The sequence below is a fragment of the Pelodiscus sinensis genome, chromosome 7 (genome assembly GCF_052426305.1).
Source record: "Pelodiscus sinensis isolate ZL-2025 chromosome 7, ASM5242630v1, whole genome shotgun sequence".
Classification (NCBI taxonomy): domain Eukaryota; kingdom Metazoa; phylum Chordata; order Testudines; family Trionychidae; genus Pelodiscus; species Pelodiscus sinensis.
In genome coordinates this window covers 16,015,846-16,036,143 of record NC_143058.1, presented here as the reverse complement: position 1 = coordinate 16,036,143, position 20,298 = coordinate 16,015,846, and the positions used below count along the sequence as shown (strand labels likewise).

The following is a 20,298-nucleotide window of genomic DNA, read 5'->3' as shown; positions in this document are numbered from 1 at the left end:
CATGTAATTGGATATTGCCCTTATGAGTGTGTGTTTTGATTTCGCTGATGTGAAATATATGTAATGCTGTGCCTGTTACCAAGTTGACTTGTATCTCTGTATGCTGTGATGAGATAGGGTGCAAAGAAGCTTATGTTCATGGCCCTGGGTCTTAGTCCCTATTGCCTACCAACCAAGGGGTGGGGGAGATCGTGAAGGGAGCCTCTGTATCCTGTAAATGGGCACAGCAGTGGAAGATACTGAGTGCAGCTGCAGAGCTCCGTTCCTGCAGTGCTCTTGGCATGCTGCATTTGAGCAGGTTAATAACAACAAGAAGTTGATTGTATGAAGAGATGGGCATAAATCAAGATCTTGGATCCAAATACTGCTGCGCTTTGGGAAAAACTGGATTGCAATACAAATTGTGCAGCTCCAGCCTGCCTCTAATTGTGAAGTGTGCAGTATTGGATCTGATCCCACCTACATTATGGCTAGGTGCAGTTTCTATCTGCCTCAGTCCTTTTATGTATCCCTCCAAATGTGAGTAGCGACAATGGATAGAAAAGTCTATGCATCAGGAAAAGGTGTGGCACAAAGTGAATTCTCCATTTTATTGAAGTGGATTGTGTGTTCATGCTGGCAGATGGCTTCTTTTTCATACCATAGCCCTGTCTGGGTTTGGATACAGTCCACCCATGTCAAATCCAGAGACATTTGATAGAAAAATATTTGAAAAGGGACACACAAACATGATCCATTCTTGTGCCCCAAGTCACATTTACCCCTATGTAGAGGTCTGGCACAGCACGTAGGCCTTGTCTATACTTACCCGGAAATCGAAGCTCTGGAGATTGATTTTCCAGGGTTCAGTGTAGTGGGTCTAGGAAGAACCTGCTAAATTGACGCTGATGGTGCCCTGTGAACCCTGGTACTCCATGGGCTCATGAGGCCTAAGGGAAGTTGAAATGGGGATGCCACAAAAATTTGACTTAAAGTACACTGACTCCAGCTATGCTCTTGTCTTAGCTGGAGTTGTATATCTTAAGTAAGCTTAGACCTGGCCTTAACCTCACTTTAGTCCTATTCTAAAGCTATAAGTGGGACTTAAATGATTCAGAGGATATGTCCTACTCCTCTTCAAAGGGGTGAATTACAGCCCAAGTTATTAATATAATTTATGTTAGTAGCCGTTGGAAACTCCAAAGCCCTTGCCTGACTCATTGAGATTTTTGCCACATGCCTCAGGGGGGGTATGTCTACACTACAGTGCTAATTCGAACTAACTTAGTTCGAATTAGTTAATTCGAACTAAGCTAATTCGAACTAACGCGTCTAGAACTAAAAACTAGTTCGAATTAGCGTTTTGCTAATTCGAACTAGCATGTCCACATTAAGTGGACCCTGAACCGGGGTTAAGGATGGCCGGAAGCAGTGCCGGCAGAGCATCAGAGGAGGACTTAGAGCGTGGAGATGCTGTCTCAGGCTAGCCGAGGGCTGCGCTTAAAGGGTCCCAACCCCCACCCCGGACAGTCAGTTCTCAGGGTGCCCTGCTTGCAAAGCAGTCCTGGCTTGGATTTCCCGGAGTACCCACACTGGGCACATCACACCACTCGGCCATCAGCCCGGCTGCACTTGCCGAAGGCTGCCATCTGGGGAGAGGGGGCAATTGGGGGGCTGCAGGAGAGCTTCCACCCCCAGAAGCCCACAGAGCCAGCCCAGTCCTCCCCATCGGGGGCTCGTGCCCCATTCCTCCCTCACCTCCTTCCACTTACCCTTCCCTAGCCCCTTTTCTTGATGTACAAAATAAAGGACAATTGTGTTCAAAAATAGAATCTGTCTTTATTGAACAAAACTGGGGGAGAGACTGGGAAAAGGAGGTGGGAGAGGAGAAGAGAGAGGCAGGAAGAGGCAGGGAGAGGGGAGGGCAACTAAAATGATCAGGGGTTGGGAACAGGTCCATATGAAGAGAGGCTAAAGAGACTGGGACTTTTCAGCTTAGAAAAGAGGAGACGGAGGGGGGACAGGATAGAGGTCTCTAAAAGCAGGAGTTGGGTGGAGAGGGTGCATACAGAAAAGTTCTTCATTAGTTCCCATAATAGAAGGACTAGAGGACACCAAAGGAAAGGAATGGGTAGCACGCTTCAAACTAGCAAAGCAAAGAGTCAACCTGTGGAACTCCTTGCTGCAGGAGGCTGTGAAGGCTACAACTAGAACAGAGTTTAAAGGGAAGTGAGATCAAGTCATGGAGGCTGGGTCCATGGAGTGGTATTAGCCAGGGGGTAGGAGTGGTGTCCCTGCCCAAGGTTTGTGGAAGGCTGGAGAGGGATGGCACGAGACAAATGGCTTGGTCACTGTCTTTGTTCCATCCCCTCCAGGATTCCTAGGGTTGGCCGCTGTTGGCAGACAGGCTACTGGGCTAGATGGACCTTTGGTCTGACCCAAGACGGCCATTGTAAGCTCAGGGCTCAGGGTCGGGGGTCTCAGTGGACCATGCTGATTTTCATGCAAACCTGCTCCTGGGTGGCCACTCTCCTGGCAGCTCTCCTGCCCTAGCTGGCCACTTTCCTGTGCCTAGTGCAGAGATCGTGGATGAGGTCCACGATGTCTGCACTAGCCCAGGCGGGTGCCCGCCTCTTGCGGTCCCGGGCAAGTTCCCGGGAGCCGCCAGCCTGGTCCCAGGAAGAGGAGGAGGGCTGGGGGGCATCGGGTGGGTGGCTCGATCCGTGCCAGGTGCAGGGTCTGCTGGCTGGGTGCTGGCAGGCTTGCACCTGGCACGGGCACCGTAGCCAGCCCGTGCCCCTTTAAGGGGTCCGGGGCCGGGAGGGCGGCAGAAGAGTTTCCCTGGTGGTGCCCAGAGTGGCCACCAGGGAAATCTGGGGAGGGCTAGCCTCCCACTAGTTCGAATTAAGGGGCTACACAGCCCTTAATTCGAACTAGTAAGTTCGAACTAGGCTTAATCCTCGAGGAATGAGGATTAACTAGTTCGAACTAAGCGCTCCGTTAGTTCGAATTAAATTCGAACTAACGGAGCGCTAGTGTAGCGCCTATGAAAGTTAGTTCGAACTAACGTCTGTTAGTTCGAACTAACTTTGTAGTGTAGACATACCCTGGGAGTGATGCTAAGTGTCCATTAAAAACCACTTGTATAGGTTTCCTTGAAATGCAGTAATACATGTCAAAGCAACCCATTAAAAATACACTGCAAGACATCTGGGATTTTAAGTCTGATGCTAAGAAAACTCTGCCATTTCCTACAAAAAAACAAGCTTCAGGGGAAAAGAGCAGTTTTACCAACTCATAGTTTTATCATCAATCTCACTTTTTTTTTAAGCTTCTGAAAAACGTGATTATATTTGAACCTCGGGCCTTTTGGTTTCAGAGTCAAGCTTTAAAATGTGGCCCACATGAATCAAAGAACTCAAAAAACAAGAATCTTATTTTTTTTTTAATCTCATGATTTTTATGTAATCATTTTTGGGGGCCTGACTCTTGATTTTTGAAAATATGGGTGGGAAATTATGAAATAGTTAAAAATAATCAAGAACAGATGAGAGAGTCATACTTAGCTAAGTGAAGGCTTCTACAGAAAACTTTCTGACTAAGAACATTTGGGGTAAGACTTCAAAAACTCACCATTGTTCTAAATCTGATTCTATTAAAGTCAACAGTAAAAATTTCATGGGAACAGTTAGGCCAACTGCAAATGCTTTTGAAAAATCCTTTCTAAATGTTAAATATAGATAGGAAGAGCTGCTCAGTGCCTGTTACTTTTGTACTTCAATTAATGGAAAAAGTGAAATACTGCCAAGATAGTGGTATTTTGTTACCTAGCTTATATGACATTAGGCAGAGTTTCATGTTTACTGTTTCATGGTTAGTGGTACCATATGGTAAAACCTCTTTTCAAAATATGCAATAGTTTTAAGAATTCAGTTGTTTTCTCAAGACACAAAAGAACAAAAAACCTAAGGTGATTTATTGACATGTCAGTTAAAAATAGTTTATCCAGAGCTTTGTTTCTAAAATTACAGTTACATAAATATGGTAGGTCCTATGTAAATTTGAAAACAGATTTATTTATTATGTACATACTAATTAACATGCTGTTTGAAAGAGTACTTTGCAGCTGAACTGTCAGCAAAAATAAAACCAATTAATCAGCCAGAGGTACACATGACACAACAGTGATTGAAATTGCTGTAGGTTGTTTTTTCCCTATTTCTATAACTCTTTCAAGTTTAGAAAAAAAACAGCAAAATAATTTCTACTTCCATCCTTCTTTCACCCTAGAATATTCCCAGAGACATTGTCCAATCTAATTTCCATACTGCCTATACAGACACTTTTACATTTTAATTTGCATTCAACTGGCAGATGCAGTCTGCACAGAAGCATTTTGAATTTTATACAACTTCATGGTAGCCTGCTTTCTTATTCTGTGTTTCTCTTTGGGAAAAAAATGACAAGGCTCTTTAAAAAAAAACAAAAAAACCTGACATTTTGTTTTCATTGGAATGAAAAAAAGTAAACTTACCTTCAATGGAAAATGCTAGTCAGCACCCTGGAAACTTCTTTCCTCCTATTCTTTTCCATCTTTTCTACTGTAAAACCTTTATTTTATAACGGAAAAACAACATCAACAAAAACAGCTTAGCACTCATGCCTGCATTCTTTTGTTGCTAGAAACATTGACAGTGAAAAATAATTTCCCTCAAAACATACTTAATTTTCCTCTTCAATCTTCTTCACAAAAATCTATTCTAGGATGTGATAACACAGATATTTTTGTTATTGTCAGGCTGCTATGATGAGTTTTTCCTTCTGTCACTCTATAGGATCTTAAAAAGTTCTAGAATGAAATTTCCAGAATTCAAATAACCAGAAGGCATAATGTTAATTTCAGGATCACTGTATGAAAAGAATGTCGTTCAGTTTCACATCTCTTTTCGGCAAAAATTATCTAAGTATCCCACCTACTGCACCACATTATAGTCATAGTGGGTTTGCTTCGTGTTGTTCAACAAATTATTTTGCTTACTGCTACCATGAGGGATAAAATCACTGGTTAACGTGATGGTATAGATTAACCTGACAATAATTCAACTGGGTTGCGCAAACTGACTGAACTCTGCTGCCTCAGTTAAATAAAATATTGAAGAACTGCAAAGTGTATCATGTTGTCAATAGTCTGTGTTTGTGTCTGGTGTGTTGGTATTTACAGTGATGAAGCTCCAGGCAGCCAGTTGGTTACAGATAAGTTTCACATTGACTGGGATTCGGTGCTTGTCAACTCTGATAATGTCATCGTAGCTCGATTTGATGGCAGAGGGAGTGGATTTCAAGGCCTTAAAATTCTACAGGGAGTACATCGTTCCTTAGGTTCAGTGGAAGTGAAGGACCAAATAGCAGCTATAGAGTACGTATGTGCAAACTTTTCTTCTATTTTAATCCACCTTCACTTGATTAATAGACACACTTAACAGCACATTTCCAGCTATGGCTAGTCTCCATTTGCAGAATGAAATATGTTAAATGCTTATCTTTAGTGCAGTAGCACGTTTCAAAACATTAGGCTTTTCATTGCAAAGTGTGATTCAATGAATAAAAAATCAAAGGGAAAAATGTTTTGGATTGATGTTCCTCTTTAATAAAGTTGTCCTTCCAGGCCTAATCTAAATATGTAATCTAATCTAGTTTACATATTTTCTAGCTTCCTTGGAAAAATTACTCCTGGCATAATATACAGTGCTTCATTTCAAACAAGATAGAATGTCTTAAACATATAGGGTCAGATTCCACTCTCCCTTACATCACTGTAGATCAGCAGTGACTTCATTAGGTCACCAGACTTACAATAATACTAATGCAAGCAGAATTTAACCAAAGTTTTATTACGCTCCTATTTACATCATCGGTTTTAGCATGAGTAACTCCATTACCTACAACAGAATTATTGCAAATTTATACCAATTTAAGCAGAGAATCAGGCTCCACTATATTTTTACATGTAAAAATACTCAATAACACATTTTTTATTAAAGGACCACTCCTAGATAGGTTATTCTCATTGATTGAGCGGTATTTTAGAGATGGATGGATTATCACCTGTAATCATGTAGTAAGTATGGTGATGTATATTTGCACAGTTTTAGAATGGCATACTTTACATTTCTGAAAGTCGTCTGTAATGAAAATGTTATCTGAAAGGTTGGTGGGGTTGCAAACATGTTGAGGCTGAGTGAAGGACCCTCTCCTCCATATGAAAGGAGAAAGAATTGCCTCACAGGCTATTCAAAGGAACAGCATGATTCTCCCTATCTCCCTGCCTTCCCATTCGCTTGCTGCCACACACTGACAGATTTACAGGGCAGGGAGAGGGGCCATGCTCACATCCACAACTGGGACATGGATGGAACTAAGTACTTTAATTGGCTCCACATTGTAAATTGAAGATTTCTTCTTAATCAGAATTCTGTATTCATGAGTTCAGAGTCATTGCCCTGTTTTATTTGGTTTCTCTGTGGGTGCACCACTTGCATGGGCTGTATGCAAGGGGGCCCAGAGTTTTCTTCCTTTCTTGGTACTATTCAAACCCAGTTTTCCCATGGTCTGTAGAGACTCTTCTACATATTATCCTTATGGAAGCATAGCTGATAAATTACCTCTGTGTGAGTATTCATAATTTCTTCCTTCATGGAGAGTTGGGATCTGAAAGCAAACAACAAGACTTCACGAAAATAACACCTTTCATTGTTTTTATTTGAACTCTTAAAAGTCAGTTTTTCACTTAGTGATAGAAATGTAGCCGTGTTAGTTTGGTGTAACTGAAACAAAATACAGGACTATGTAGCACTTTAAAGACTAACAAGATGGTTTATTAGATGATGAGCTTTCGTGGGCCAGACCCACTTCCTCAGATCAAATAGTGGAAGAAAATAGTGGATATCCTTTGGTATATATGGTTGTGACTATTTACTTCCACTATTTGATCTGAGGAAATGGGTCTGGCCCACGAAAGCTCATCATCTAATAAACCATCTTGTTAGTCTTTAAAGTGCTACATAGTCCTGTATTTTGTTTCAGTTTCTCACTTAGTTTATCATAATTCTTTCTACAAATAATCCCATCCACACAACTGACTCTCCAGCATGTAACATTTCCCTTTTTCTTACAGATCATTACTGAAACAGCCATTCATAGATCCTAACCGGCTGAGCATATTTGGAAAGGTAACTGGCAAAAATAGCAGGAGGACATTGTCAGTTATTAAATCATTTGTTGCAAACACATTTTTATGTATGTCTCCAATAACTATTTTAAAATAAAATTAAAACCATATTTACATTATTTAATACTGATTATACTTTTCCTTATAGTGAACAATTAGCATCTAGCAAGTCAGGTTCACTTTCAGGTTCTTACTGTTGCAAAATTTGCCTGCCAGGTACTGCAAGGAAAATATTAACTGTTCAGGGAAAAACCCAGTTTTTCCATTGGAAGTTTAAAATAAATGCGTGGAAACAATGTGTTTACACTGGAGCGGAAAGTTGACCTAAGATACCCAACTCCAGCTATGTGAATTATGTAGCTGGAGTCGATGTATTTTAAAATGCCATCTACACAGCTGTGCTCCCATTGGCTTCCCTTACTCCTTGCAGAATGAGGCATACCGGACACCAGTGGGTCCTGTCCCAGTGTTTGATTTACGGGTCTTCATTATACCTGCAAAATTGAACTCTAGAAGATAGACCTCCAGAGGGTTGATCTTCTCGCTAGTCTTGACATGTGCTAAGGTGCCATAGGACTACTATTTGATTTTGTCATAGTTTCTGCAAATGCTCATTTTTTGCACAATTTAAATTCTAGTCCATATTGAAGTTGACAGTGCCCCTTTAATACACAATTTATATGCAGACATTTTTAGCATTTTTGAGTTATTTGAGATAAGATCCCAGAGCACTGAGTAGCATCCTTTTTTGTGCCAATTGTTAGAAGTCTCCTCTTTGCTGTTTTGTCAGCTGTTTAGCTGAGTTATATCCTTTTGCCTCTGGCATCTTAAAAGCCCAGGCAAAGGTTTAACCTTTAGCAAAAAGTTAAAGAGAATTTTAATTATTTCGCTTGAAACTAGCTTTTAGAAGTGTAACGCAAGACAAGTTGTATCTTTTGGAAAGTGACATTTGTTTCTTTGTGATATTTATTTTTAAAATGTTATCTTGAAAATGTCAATATTTTGTGTCTTTAGAAGTTTAAAATTTCACAGTGGAAACAACAAACAAACCATCACTGCTCACATATACAGGCAAAATGCTTATCAGTTATTGAAGCAGTATGCATTCGATATGAAACTCCAAAATTCTAGTAATCCCCTCTCCTCCTGTCTTGCTATGGGGCCATAGGCAAGGCTTTTAATCTCTGTATCTCACTTTGGCTGTCAGATGGGATAATATTTACATCCTTGGAGCTAGCATTGTGGCAATTAGTTAATGGTTATGCAGCCTAGTGAAAATAAAGTGCTATTTTTACTGTTTCAAGTGCAGCATTATCTTCACCTCCAAACACACAAGCTCCTACTGTATTGAGCTAAAGAAGATATTGCTGTCAAACGTTCACTAGCATTTGAGTTTATACTCAGTCTGTAGGCTAGCCACAGAAAGGAAAACATTTTCAACTTGATCTCTTTGGGAATTTTCCAACAAGATGTTTAGTTAGAAAATTCAGACCCATCCATTGAAATGTTTCACAGCATGAGTCAGGGAAGTCAGCTGCTCCATTTTGTTTCATGAACTGAAATGGTTTAATTTTTTTCCTAATTAGATTAGATTAGATTAGATTAGATTAGATTAGATTAGAGTTCCTGATTTGTTTTAATTTCCTTTCAGGGGTGAATGTCTAGCCTTTGTCTGAAACGGAGAGAAATGCTTTTTAAAAATTTCACAGTTTCCAACAGAATGGGCTTTCTATGTGTCAACTATCTGTATTTCCCTCTAATGAAATATAAGCATAACTGATGTTGTCCATTTGAAGACAGAGTTGCACACCTCTCTTGTCCATTTTCAACGTGCCCTCTCATCGCAGTATCTAATGTATGCACACAAGCATGTAACCCTATATCTTTTACCACATATACATACACTCCCTCACTCAAAGTGTGCCGGAGTCTGTCTTTTAGCATGACATGCAGTCATACAAGCACCCTTCATAGTAGTCAGATAATTCAATTGCATCTGATTTAAGTAATATTTCATTTATATTCTTTAAATTTGTATTTGATATTTCTGAAAAGTGCCCCCAATGGGCCTTTACTACTTCAGTAAGAGGGAAAGTAGAAGACCTAAATATTATCTGTCCAAACCAACAATGTGATGAGGAGAGAACTGCAAAATGGCATAGACTTGAGCAGTCTTCTACAATAGAGTCACGACCATTGTTGGTGCGGTGCGTTTCAATCCACTAGAGAACAAATATGATGTTCTTTCAAAAAACATTGTTACCAGAAGAGTTTATGCACATATTGGCTGATAGTGCTGCAAAGGGAAGATTTTGAAGGTAGAACAGTAAAGAGGAAATATTGGCAAATTAGAAAAACTTCAAATCAGTTTAGAATTTGGAGGTGTTTATTGCCACTCAGTTTAACTTAAACATTTCAAAGCTTTTGAGGTTTATCCATCAGTAATAAAAATAGAGAAAATCCCCACATAGCCAGTTAGAAATAGAAAAACTGCTAAATATTGCTAGGCATATTTGACTCTACTATTGTAAGTTCATTTTGCCCTCAAACATATGAAATATGGACCATACACATTTTTTGTCATTATAAACATGACGGCTGCGTCTAAACTGGCAAGTTTTTCCACAAAAGCACTTGCTTTTGCGGAAAAACTTACCAGCTGTCTACACTGGCCGCTTGAATTTCCGCAAAAGCACTGAGGTTCTATTGTCCAAAATCAGTGCTTCTTGAGCAAATGCTTTGATGTTCCCATTTGAGCAAAAGCCCTTTTTCAGAAATGTTTTTGCGCAAGAGGGCCAGTGTAGACAGCTAAAAACTGTTTTGCGCAAAAAAGCCCCCGATGGCGAAAATGGCGATCGGGGCTTTCTTGCGCAAAACCGCGTCTAGATTGACACGGATGCTTTTCCGCAAAAAGTGCTTTTGTGGAAAAGCGTCCATGCCAATCTAGACACTCTTTTCCACAAATGCTTTTAACAGAAAAACTTTTCCGTTAAAAGCATTTGCGGAAAATCATGCCAGTCTAGACATAGCCTACAAGTTTTATGCTCTGATTAAGGAAATGAATAGAAGATGCCTTTTGCAGGAAGAGTAAGAGGATTTTGTGGATTACCTATGTTGATCGCAGCCCAGCTGGGCACACACATCTTGTCCTGGAGCTCTTCTGCACACTTGAATGTAACATGCTTTTGAGCTACTCCGAACAAAGACTTGACAAATTCTTCAATATAAACTACTAAGAGTAATAATAAAAACAGCTGGAATTTCAAGAGGGCATACCAATGTCTATCAGGCAGGCCACCAAAACTATCTTGCTCACCTGCAGGAAAGTTACAAATCTTACTGATGAAGGGCACCAGAGGAGTCTCTTTGAACTGGTATATACCAAACAATTGTGGTATATAGTTTACAACTTTCCATCATGGAAATTGAAAATAAGTTTGAAAGTCTGACTGTGTAGCTAACAGGGATGTGGAAAAAGTGGTACTGGAGGTGAAACCACAGAAATTTAACTTAAGAACAGGAAGTCCAGATTCTTAAATCATAAAATACCAACTAAATATTGTATAACCATTGAGAGAAACTATACATGTTATATGTATGTCTTGGGAATCCTAACTGGAAGAAAAGGCACAGACCCAGAGAAAAAATATTCCCAGTAGAACTAAACTGGGTTCTTAATGAAGGCATAGTATAAATTGTGAATAAGTTGACAATGCCTATGTAGCATTAAAATTGTTCTGTGAAACTACTGCAAAAGGTACAAGCAGAATATTAAACAAGCAGCCAAGAAAAAGAACCTGGAGGCAGAAAAAGTGTTACTGTTCCGTTCATCTTTTTGAATTATACTAGTTACTGGCACCTACATCAACATTCTGTGTAAGCCAAAATCTTTTACTGTGTGTGGGCAGTTTTGTGTTGTCTTCAGCAATTTAGGCTAGGGTTTCTTTGAGAATTGGGCACCTAATTCTTAGACTCCTTTGAAAATCTCAGTTTTATTCTGTATTTTCTCCTTTGTAACTGGTTTACGTTGATAAGGCTATGAACCCCAGAACACATTTTCTAATTTATCTAATTTATCTCTTTTTCCTTAATTAAGAGTTAATGTTGTTTCACAAATGCTCTGGATATTCCAGAAATATTTTTTTTATTAACCATTTTAGCAATGAAGAAAAGGATACAGAATCTCAGATCAGTAAGGCCTAGAGCCAGGGGTTCTCAAACGTCATTGCACTATGGCCCTCTTCTGACAACAAAAATTACTACATGACCCCAGGAGAAGGGACCAAAACCTGAACCTGTCTGAGCACCACCACCAAGTGTCAGAGCACTACCACCAAGTATCGGGGACCTGCAACCTGAGCCTTGTCACCCAGAACTGAAGCCCTCAGTCTTTAGCTTTGTCCCTGTATGGTACAGCTTAAGCTTTGGCCTCTGGCCCCAGCAAATCTAACACCTGCTCTGGCAACCCCAGTACCAAAGGGTTGTGACTCATTTTGGGGTCCTGACTCCGATTTGGAGAACCACTGGTCTAGATGAACCCTGGCCAACTGACTCCATTCCTGTTTCATTGGTTAGCGCCTTTCTGCTATATATAAATATTTTCCGAAGGGCAATATTCTAATAACAATAGAAAAGAAAGAGAACAGCCCTTCTAAGAGAAACGTGATGAATATGGTAAAAGTATTAATTCTGGACTGCAGGGCTTTGAACTCCATCTTTTCAGACTCTGGAGTAAGTCTACAAGTATTTCATATAGTCAAATTCATCACAAAAAAACCATGATAGACAGTCTTAAATAATTACTAGAGTTCATACGTTTCTTCTGCATCCCACCCCATCCCACCAGTAAAGGACTGATCTTGCTGCCGCTCTGTGTAGGCTCTTCCTGAGAGCTGCTTGATCACATGCTACTAGAGCCACAGAAATGCAGAGCATTGAGCTCACTGACCAAATTTCTTCTAGCCATAAATACTTTGGTCAAGGCCAGTGGGATATATATCACCAGAGAGTCTCCTGTACACAAGGGTGATCTCTGTTCCATTTAAGGCAACACTTGTGCTAGTTTCTGGAGGGCAAAGTGATTGCTGAATTCTAGACAATGCAACCCCTTTTCAGGGGAAACTTGGCAATGCTTCAGGCAGAAACCTCCTCTGAGGAATCCATCTGTAAAGACTGCCATTTCAGAGACAGCACAGGTAACAGCTCCTCCTTTCTTCCTTAGCCTCAATCTAAAGCTGCAGTGTTCACCCAGAGTACACCTCTTTATTGACAGAGAGATGTAGATTAAGCACATTGAAATTGCTAATGAAGCAGGGATTTAAATATCCCGTGCTTCATTAGCATAAACATGGCTGCCACTCTTTTTTTTTTTAATGGAGCTTTTTCAAAAAAACCCAGCAGTTTAGATGCAGATCTGCTGAAAATAAAGCCTTTTTCAACAAATCCCATAAACCTCATTTTTTGAGGAATACAGGATCTGTCGAAAAAGGGTTTATTTTTGACAGATCCACATCTATACTGCCGGGTTTTTTTTTCCAAAAAGCTCCATTTTGGAAAAAAAAGCTGCAGCCATGTTTATGCTAATGAAGCTAATGAGATATTTAAATCCTTGCTTCATTAGCAACTTTGACGTGCTTGATTTGCATCCCTCTGTCGACAGTCTAGACATAGCCCCAGTAATAAGCAAAAATTCACAAAAATTCTCCCATCTATGTACTGTCTCTGAGACACTTATCTTCAATTTTTCTGTTTGTGCAGACTAGCCCACAGTCTGCAGAAGAGCTGGCTGGCGCTACAAAGAGACTATGGTATCTTAAATTAAAATATACCTCATCTTATTCTTACTATTAAACAATTATAAATTATAATATGTTTTAAAGCCTCAGGCTTCATAGCAAGACAGAACTACCACACCCTTTTCACTGTTCAGAGGCTTTTAATTCATGCTAAAGCAATAGTTGTAGGTATAAATATAGTGGAATGGCATGACAAAAGTAGCAAGATACTCGTTAACTTAATCTGAGTTAAGGAACAATGAACAAGAACAAACAGCAATCATGTTATCTGGTTTAATAGGGGTATGGTGGATACATCGCATCAATGATTTTGAAATCCAATGAAAGACTCTTTAAATGTGGAGCTGTTATTGCACCAATTACAGACATGAAGTTGTATGGTGAGTATGCCCCATCCTTCCCATTTTATGCAGTTATTTGTTTAAAAATATCTATACAGCAGATCTGTAAGTCAGGTTAACTAAGATTAGATAGCATAATTGTGCTGTATTAATGCTAGGCAAACTGGATATACGTAGGACAAGAAGCAGTGGGCTTCCCTTGTAGCAAGGGAGGTTTAGATTGGACATTAGGAAAAACTTCCTATCTGTCGGGGTCGTTAAAAACTGGAATACATTGCCTAGGGAAGTTGTGGAATCTCCATCACTAGAGATATTTAAGAGCAGTTTGGATAGACATCTGTCAAGGATAATCTTGACAGTGCTTCGTTCTGCCAGTTCTAGGATTCTCTGATTCCAGTGTTAAAATGAAGGTAATCATTGACTGGAGCAGTTAAGCAAAGGATGTGGTGTATTTTCCATCACTAAAGGTCTTTAATATTTTTCAAAAGAAATTAAGTGGTTTATGTGTCAAATTCTTAATATCAGCTGAGGTTGGGTAAGTAAATCTCTTATACCCCTTTAAATAGCCCATCCTAAATCAAGATTGGATGTCTTTCTAGCAGCACATATGAGGTGAAATCCTGGCCCTGTTTAAGTCAATGTGACTTCAATTGGTCCAGGATTCTACCATGTTTTATTTTAATCACGAGATATTGGGCTCAGTGCAAAAACTGTTGGATAAAGTTATGTGACTTGAATTATGCAAAGGTCAGACTAGATGATTATAATGCTCCCTCTTGGCCCTAAAGTGTATTAATTTCTTCTCATGATGAAGATGCTTGCCATCTTTATGGCTTAACAACCTTCTCCTGGCTTCTAACCAGAAATGAAGATTTAAAAAAAATTGAATTTGTCTTGTTTAACTCTGAATTCCCTGTTTTCTTTTGTAGCATCGGCTTTTTCAGAAAGATATCTCGGCATTCCATCTAAAGACGAAAATACGTATCAAGTAAGTTAGTTTAATAAGTAATTTTAAAATTTTTTTTGATTTTTAAAATAAACTGCAATTATGTTGTATGTGCTCATTTTTAATAGACATCCAGTGTCCTGCACAATATTCATGGTTTAAAAGAGGAGAATTTGCTAATAATTCATGGGACAGCTGATAGTAAGTATTTAAAAATTCAATTAAATTTGCAATTATACGTAATACAGAGGCACTCAAAGAATGTAACAAGCATGCAAAATTTTACATTGATAATCTTTTTTCTCCCTTTTAGTAGAATTGACCAGTCAAAGAGATCAGATTGTCCATTTCAGCCACCTAATGTAAATCTAAATGGATGACATTTTCCTTTGCTACATATTTGTAACTCTTAGCTGCTTTATGTTCTAATTTGTTTAAATCTCTTGAAGCATGATGTTGCTAGTGAAAAGCACTGAATCAATTATTAATAAGATGACATACATTTTTAATGGTCTTTTAAATTAATCCCGATTTTGCAATGGAAAGTATAATATATGTCAGTGTAATCAATGATAAACAATATCTTTCAGTAAATTAACCCCTTTGGCTGCTTAATTCAAATGTAATAATGGGGAATCCTTAAATTATTTAGGGCTAGATTGTAATTTGTTCATGAGTGGAGTTTAGTAAACACTGTTGTAACACATGCCCAAGTGAAACCAGAACCAGGCCCACCACCTGCAATTAAAATTTGTGGGTGTCAGGCAGCCGAGATTTTCACCTGTATTGGTTGACAAGAAACTTTCTTTTAGTATATTTTTCTGATCATGGAAAGAGATAAACAGTGACTTGGATTCCTGGTCCATTTAGGGGACTAAAATAAATGTTATGCCTGGCACAACCTACCTACATCCCATACATGTTTGTCCTGCTCCTCTCAGAGCAGGTGGATGTGAACAAGTAGTATGGATAGAGCCAATGTGCAGGTCAGCCCAGCAGAACTGGGATGGGAGACTTGGAATTTGCTGCTGATATAGGCCAGCAGCAAAGTATTACCCCTCTATCTCCGAGACCAAGGGGGAATTAGGGAGGGAATGAGAAGTGTCTGAGCAGCACAGTGCCTTTCAGAGACGACTCCTGGGTTTGAGCAGATAATGGACCTTCTTGCTCTGGACTGTGCCTAATAATATCGTCCAGCCCATCAGTTTCATGTTTGCTCTGAAAGAAGCAAATACAAGCCTGGTCACAGAGCTGCAAATCTGTACCCCATGAAGTTTAGGTTATTGAAATAACATTATAAAAGGCCCATTACCTAAATGAACCCAGTCTCTTCCAATCCTGCACAAACAATAGAAAATCTGACATACCTTAATTTAATCCACTGACAAACATTAATTGCATTTGAACACACCAGTGCTTTTCACCTTTCAACTGTATCCGTCCTTGCTAAAGAACAGATGAAAAACAAAAATCTCTGCTTAGTGTCCAGAAGGTATTTTGTATTGCAATGCTATCCGTCGCTATAGCACTATTGTTATTTGCTACATTATGCATCTCAGGTACAGTCGGAAAAGATATGTCTACACTGCTGTCAATGGTGGGACTGGGGCATTACTCAAGCTAATTTTCGTCTAGCTAGCTCAGATAACAAGTGTCATAAATCCACAACAATACAGGCTGTAAACAGTGTGGGCTGTATAAACGGATCCTGGATGGGACCCTGAGTATATACTCAAGCAGCCAGCCCATGCTGCTACAGCTTCATTGCTATTTTTATTTTGGCTGGTGAGCTAAAATTAAATTGGGAGTGTATAAATGTTCTGCAGTCAAGCTTCTGATTGCAGTGTAGATAGAGCTTAATCAACTGCAAATCTGGTAGCAGTTTGCCACATAACTCCAACCAAAAAGTTTCTTTATCTAAGAGGAAAATAAATAAATACAAATAATATATAAGTACTATAATCATGTTGTTCACTAATATTTAGATGTCATTGTTTTGTAGCTAAAGTCCACTTCCAACACTCAGCAGAACTAATTAAACATCTGATAAAAGCTGGAGTTAATTACACTATGCAGGTATGTAATGCTTAGGTGTCTCACCAGTGTATTATTCAGTGTTTAATTGCATTTTGCTTTTTCTCACCTGTGGGGCTCTTTGGATGACTTGTGCCCCCCGCAGCCTCCAGTATGCAGTAGGCCCATCAGTGATTGCACTTAGAATGCCATCTAACCCCTTGTCCTGATAGTTTGTAAAGAAGCCAAGGAAGGATCTTTGTGATGCTTCCATAGGACTCCCAAGTCTCAAGTTAATGCATGACGACTTACCTGTGGTCTCTGTCCTGTGATTGGATCACAGTTCATAAAAGAATGGGTCAAAACCACTATCTCACATTTAAAATGCTTTAGTAAAGTCCAAATATATTTCACCCAAGGCAGGGGTTCCCATACTGTGGGCTGTGGTGGTCACAGATGATGCATGAGGCACCGGCTGGTCACTCCGTACTGATTTTTCCTCCTTAATTTCAACTGCTAACTTCTGTGACAAGCAATTAAAAATATTTCAGTGGGGTTGCTCTCCCTCAGTGTCTGGGTTGCAGGCGGATGTAGTTTAAGGGAGTAGCTTGAGGAACGGCAGTAGAACAGAGTGTAATTTAGGGAATACAGCTGCTGGTCACCTGCTCCAGAGGAGGCCTATGCTGCTATGTAATGGCTCTGCCTGCAGTGGGTTGGATTTTTAGTGAGTACTTGGCCCATTCATTCAAATACCCCTATCACAATGATACAGCACATACACTAGTGTGACTTGTCCACATAAGAAAATGCTGTGGTTGCCACGGGGATGTACCGAGAATCATAAATGGGAAGGATGAGGAGAGGAGAGACTCATAGTAGTGAATGGCGAAGGGAAGAGACACGGTGTGTGAGAATACAAATGGTACAGGAGGCAGTCTTCTGGATTGTAACTGAGGAGGTGATGGTCACCGAGACTACAAATAGAAGGCATAGGAAGCAGCCACAAAACACTGTCTATTTAGATGTGGTTCATTCAGTGGGAGTATTTCAGAACCTCAGATCTAGAGCATTCACTTTCTTTACCAAGATGCAATCCCCTCCTCCCTGGCTGCAGAAGGCCCCATAAAAGGACAGCTGCGCTAAGAGTAAAAGTGTTTGTTAGCAGACCCCCTGCACAAAGAGAAGGGAAAGGGAAGTGGGCAAGGTATTTTGGGGGCATAGATTGTGCTTTATTTTTATACAATAACTAGCACATTGTGGCATCTAATGGAGACAAGAATTATATGATTATATGCCACCCACAGGTAAAGACTCTGCATTCTGTACTCCAAGCACTGGGATGGAGAATTCTGTGGAGAATTCTGTGGAATTCTGTGGAACATTCGTTCTGAATCCAAATCAAATGAATTTTGATTTAAATTATATTACTTTTCTTGAGACCATAAAACTCAAGTCATGTGTTCATCCTGTTGTTCACTAAAAAGCTTTGAAAGTCAGATGGAAGAAAATTAGATCCTGAAATATCTGAACTGATTTTTAAGACTATTTACTTTTTCCTTTTCCTTTGCTAGATCTACCCAGATGAAGGTCATAACATTGCATCGGAGAAAAGCAAATATCACCTTTACAGCACAATCCTTGGGTTTTTTAGTGCTTGTTTAAAGGAGGAAGCACCAATTTTACCACAGGAACCTGAAGAGGATGAGTGAGGAAGCCTGTTTGTACAGTACTGAAGGAGACTTACTTGGAGGCTCGATAAAACTTTAAATAAAAGTGACTGTAAGATTGCAGATTCTGCAGAAGCTCAAGGGCAGCTAAAGGATATAACAGTGGAACAGCACATTTAGAGACACTGAGCTAACAAACTGGAATTTAAGTCCAAACATATTACTGAGGGACAAAGCCTATATCTTTGTGGAAGGACAACGGTTGATTACAGCTTCCTGGACAAACTTAGTTTTGCATAAGTGTAGAGTTAGTGCATGTTTATTATGTTAAGCCTCACTGTTTGTTCTGTAAGTAGTTGCTCTGTTTTTAAGTTAAATGCACATCTTTATCCATCTTTGCATTACGCACTACCAATCATAAATATTCAGGCCACTTATATTTTAAAGGGTGAGTTGCAATCTAACACTTTACTATAACATTACAATAAGTGCAATTCTTTCCCTCTCTATTAAACATAGGAAAACACTGAGTTGATAAAGGATGGTGATATTTTCTATATTTTTTGTTTAAAGGGAAGATATTGTCCAGTGGGTCATATAACATAAGTATAGAAACAGTTTTGATTTTTTGTTTGCCTTGTTTTAATTTCAGACATTTATTATTGTTATTGCACCTATTGATAAGCAGTAAGGGCATTTGGGGGAGTGCACTCTTGGTCTTTATGTATATACACAAGACTTCCTAACCAGAAAAACATTGTATGCTTGAACAATTTTTCAAGCCATAATTAACAGCTATGTTTTAACAATGTCTGCAATTGAAATACTTCCCCAGTCCAAAATGTATCCTTTCCATAAGAAATGTTTGGGTTGTGTTTTGGTATTGTTTATAGTAGTTAATAGTTTGCTGGTTACACTCTAATTTTAGAATATGCTACTTTGTCAGATGTAAATTAGATACATAAATATTAAATTATAGTTTCAGATAAAGAAATTTTATTAACAATATAATGCCACTGAGTAATACTTTACCCTAAGAAAGATATCTTTGCTTAGATTCCATTCCAATTTTCATAGAGGTAGCAGGTAACTAGAACAGTCTGTCTGTTTTTATTTGGTATTCCACAACTGTTCATTGTCTGTTATAAGAAGGATTTACATTCAACAGAGTTACAAAGAAATGAAGTATTTTTCATTCCCAGCCAAGAAAGCTCCTGATAAATGAAGTTTTGTTATTTTATTCAGATGAAGATGCCAAAATGCATCCATTTATTTGTCACGGTGAATTACAACACTAGAAATTGATACTATGAAATGAACAAACCAGTCAACATCGGTCATCAGAACATTAACATCAACAACTGAAGTCATACATGATGTTCATTTAATATTAGGTATCTTCCAAAAGGTATCTGAAGGCTCTTGACAAATGCTGTGCAACTCACATAAATACATATGTATTTTTTTCTCTGAATAATATTTATTAATGATTTTCTACATGATTAGGGTTTCATTTCTTGCAAGATTTACATTAAAGTAATCAACATAATTTTTGGAAAGTAACTTATGCTATTTGAAATGCAAAGTTTTACATATTTTATGAAGAATTAAATTTTTTAAGGTACATTGAAATTCATTTGAAGCTTTTAAAGCAGTATTTTCCTCTGAAATACTTTCTTGCTTGAGTTTTTTTATGATGCAAATAATTAAGTTGTCTGAAAGATATGGTTTTATGGGGCACTTCAAAGTAATTGTCTATTAATGTTTAGTGTTTACCTTGTTTTACTAGCAATTTTTATCTATTTTCAGTTACTTTAATACACTTTTAATGTGTAACGACAGCTTGTCTGGGTCCCAGTGTTACTGCAAAGTCTGTCTGCAAGTGGAGGATATGGCGACACTGTTCTGCATTAAGATAAGATGTTATAAAAAATCTGAGTGCATCAATTTCATCAGCAGCAACAAGCAAGAAATCAACAACAAACCTACCAAGTCTGCTACAACAGGAGCAGCACTTTGACTTATTAAACAATTGAGATTTGTTCTTGTAAATTTACCAGACTAATTCCTTTGTCATTTTCCTCTGATATGCTTCCAGGAACCAAATTTTCTTGATCAAACATAACGGGTGAAATCCTGGCTCCACTGAAGTCAATGGAAATTTTGCCACTGATTTCAGTAGGGCCAGGTTTCCACACAATAAGTACACACAGAAGGTCTGCTTCTAGATGTACAAACAAGTACACTGTTGACCTCATCTGTATGGCATCAGTCTGCATCTGCCATCTGCATATGGTCATGCACTCTCAACACATGCCTGCTTTTTCTT

General features: G+C 38.9%; 1 protein-coding gene across 2 annotated transcripts in view; it reads left to right on the top strand.

The window, feature by feature from the left end:
- DPP10 (dipeptidyl peptidase like 10) overlaps positions 1-18,576 on the top strand; it is a 468,324-nt gene extending 449,748 nt beyond the window's left edge. For both annotated transcript variants that reach the window (XM_075933252.2, XM_075933251.2), the window contains 7 exons: positions 5,201-5,395; positions 7,154-7,208; positions 13,283-13,382; positions 14,273-14,331; positions 14,418-14,490; positions 16,292-16,365; positions 17,874-18,576. In XM_075933252.2, coding sequence (XP_075789367.1) covers positions 5,201-5,395; positions 7,154-7,208; positions 13,283-13,382; positions 14,273-14,331; positions 14,418-14,490; positions 16,292-16,365; positions 17,874-18,011 — 694 coding nt within the window. In that variant the 3' untranslated portion in view covers positions 18,012-18,576. The remainder of the gene's footprint in view (positions 1-5,200; positions 5,396-7,153; positions 7,209-13,282; positions 13,383-14,272; positions 14,332-14,417; positions 14,491-16,291; positions 16,366-17,873) is intronic.
- The last annotated feature ends 1,722 nt before the right edge of the window (positions 18,577-20,298 follow it).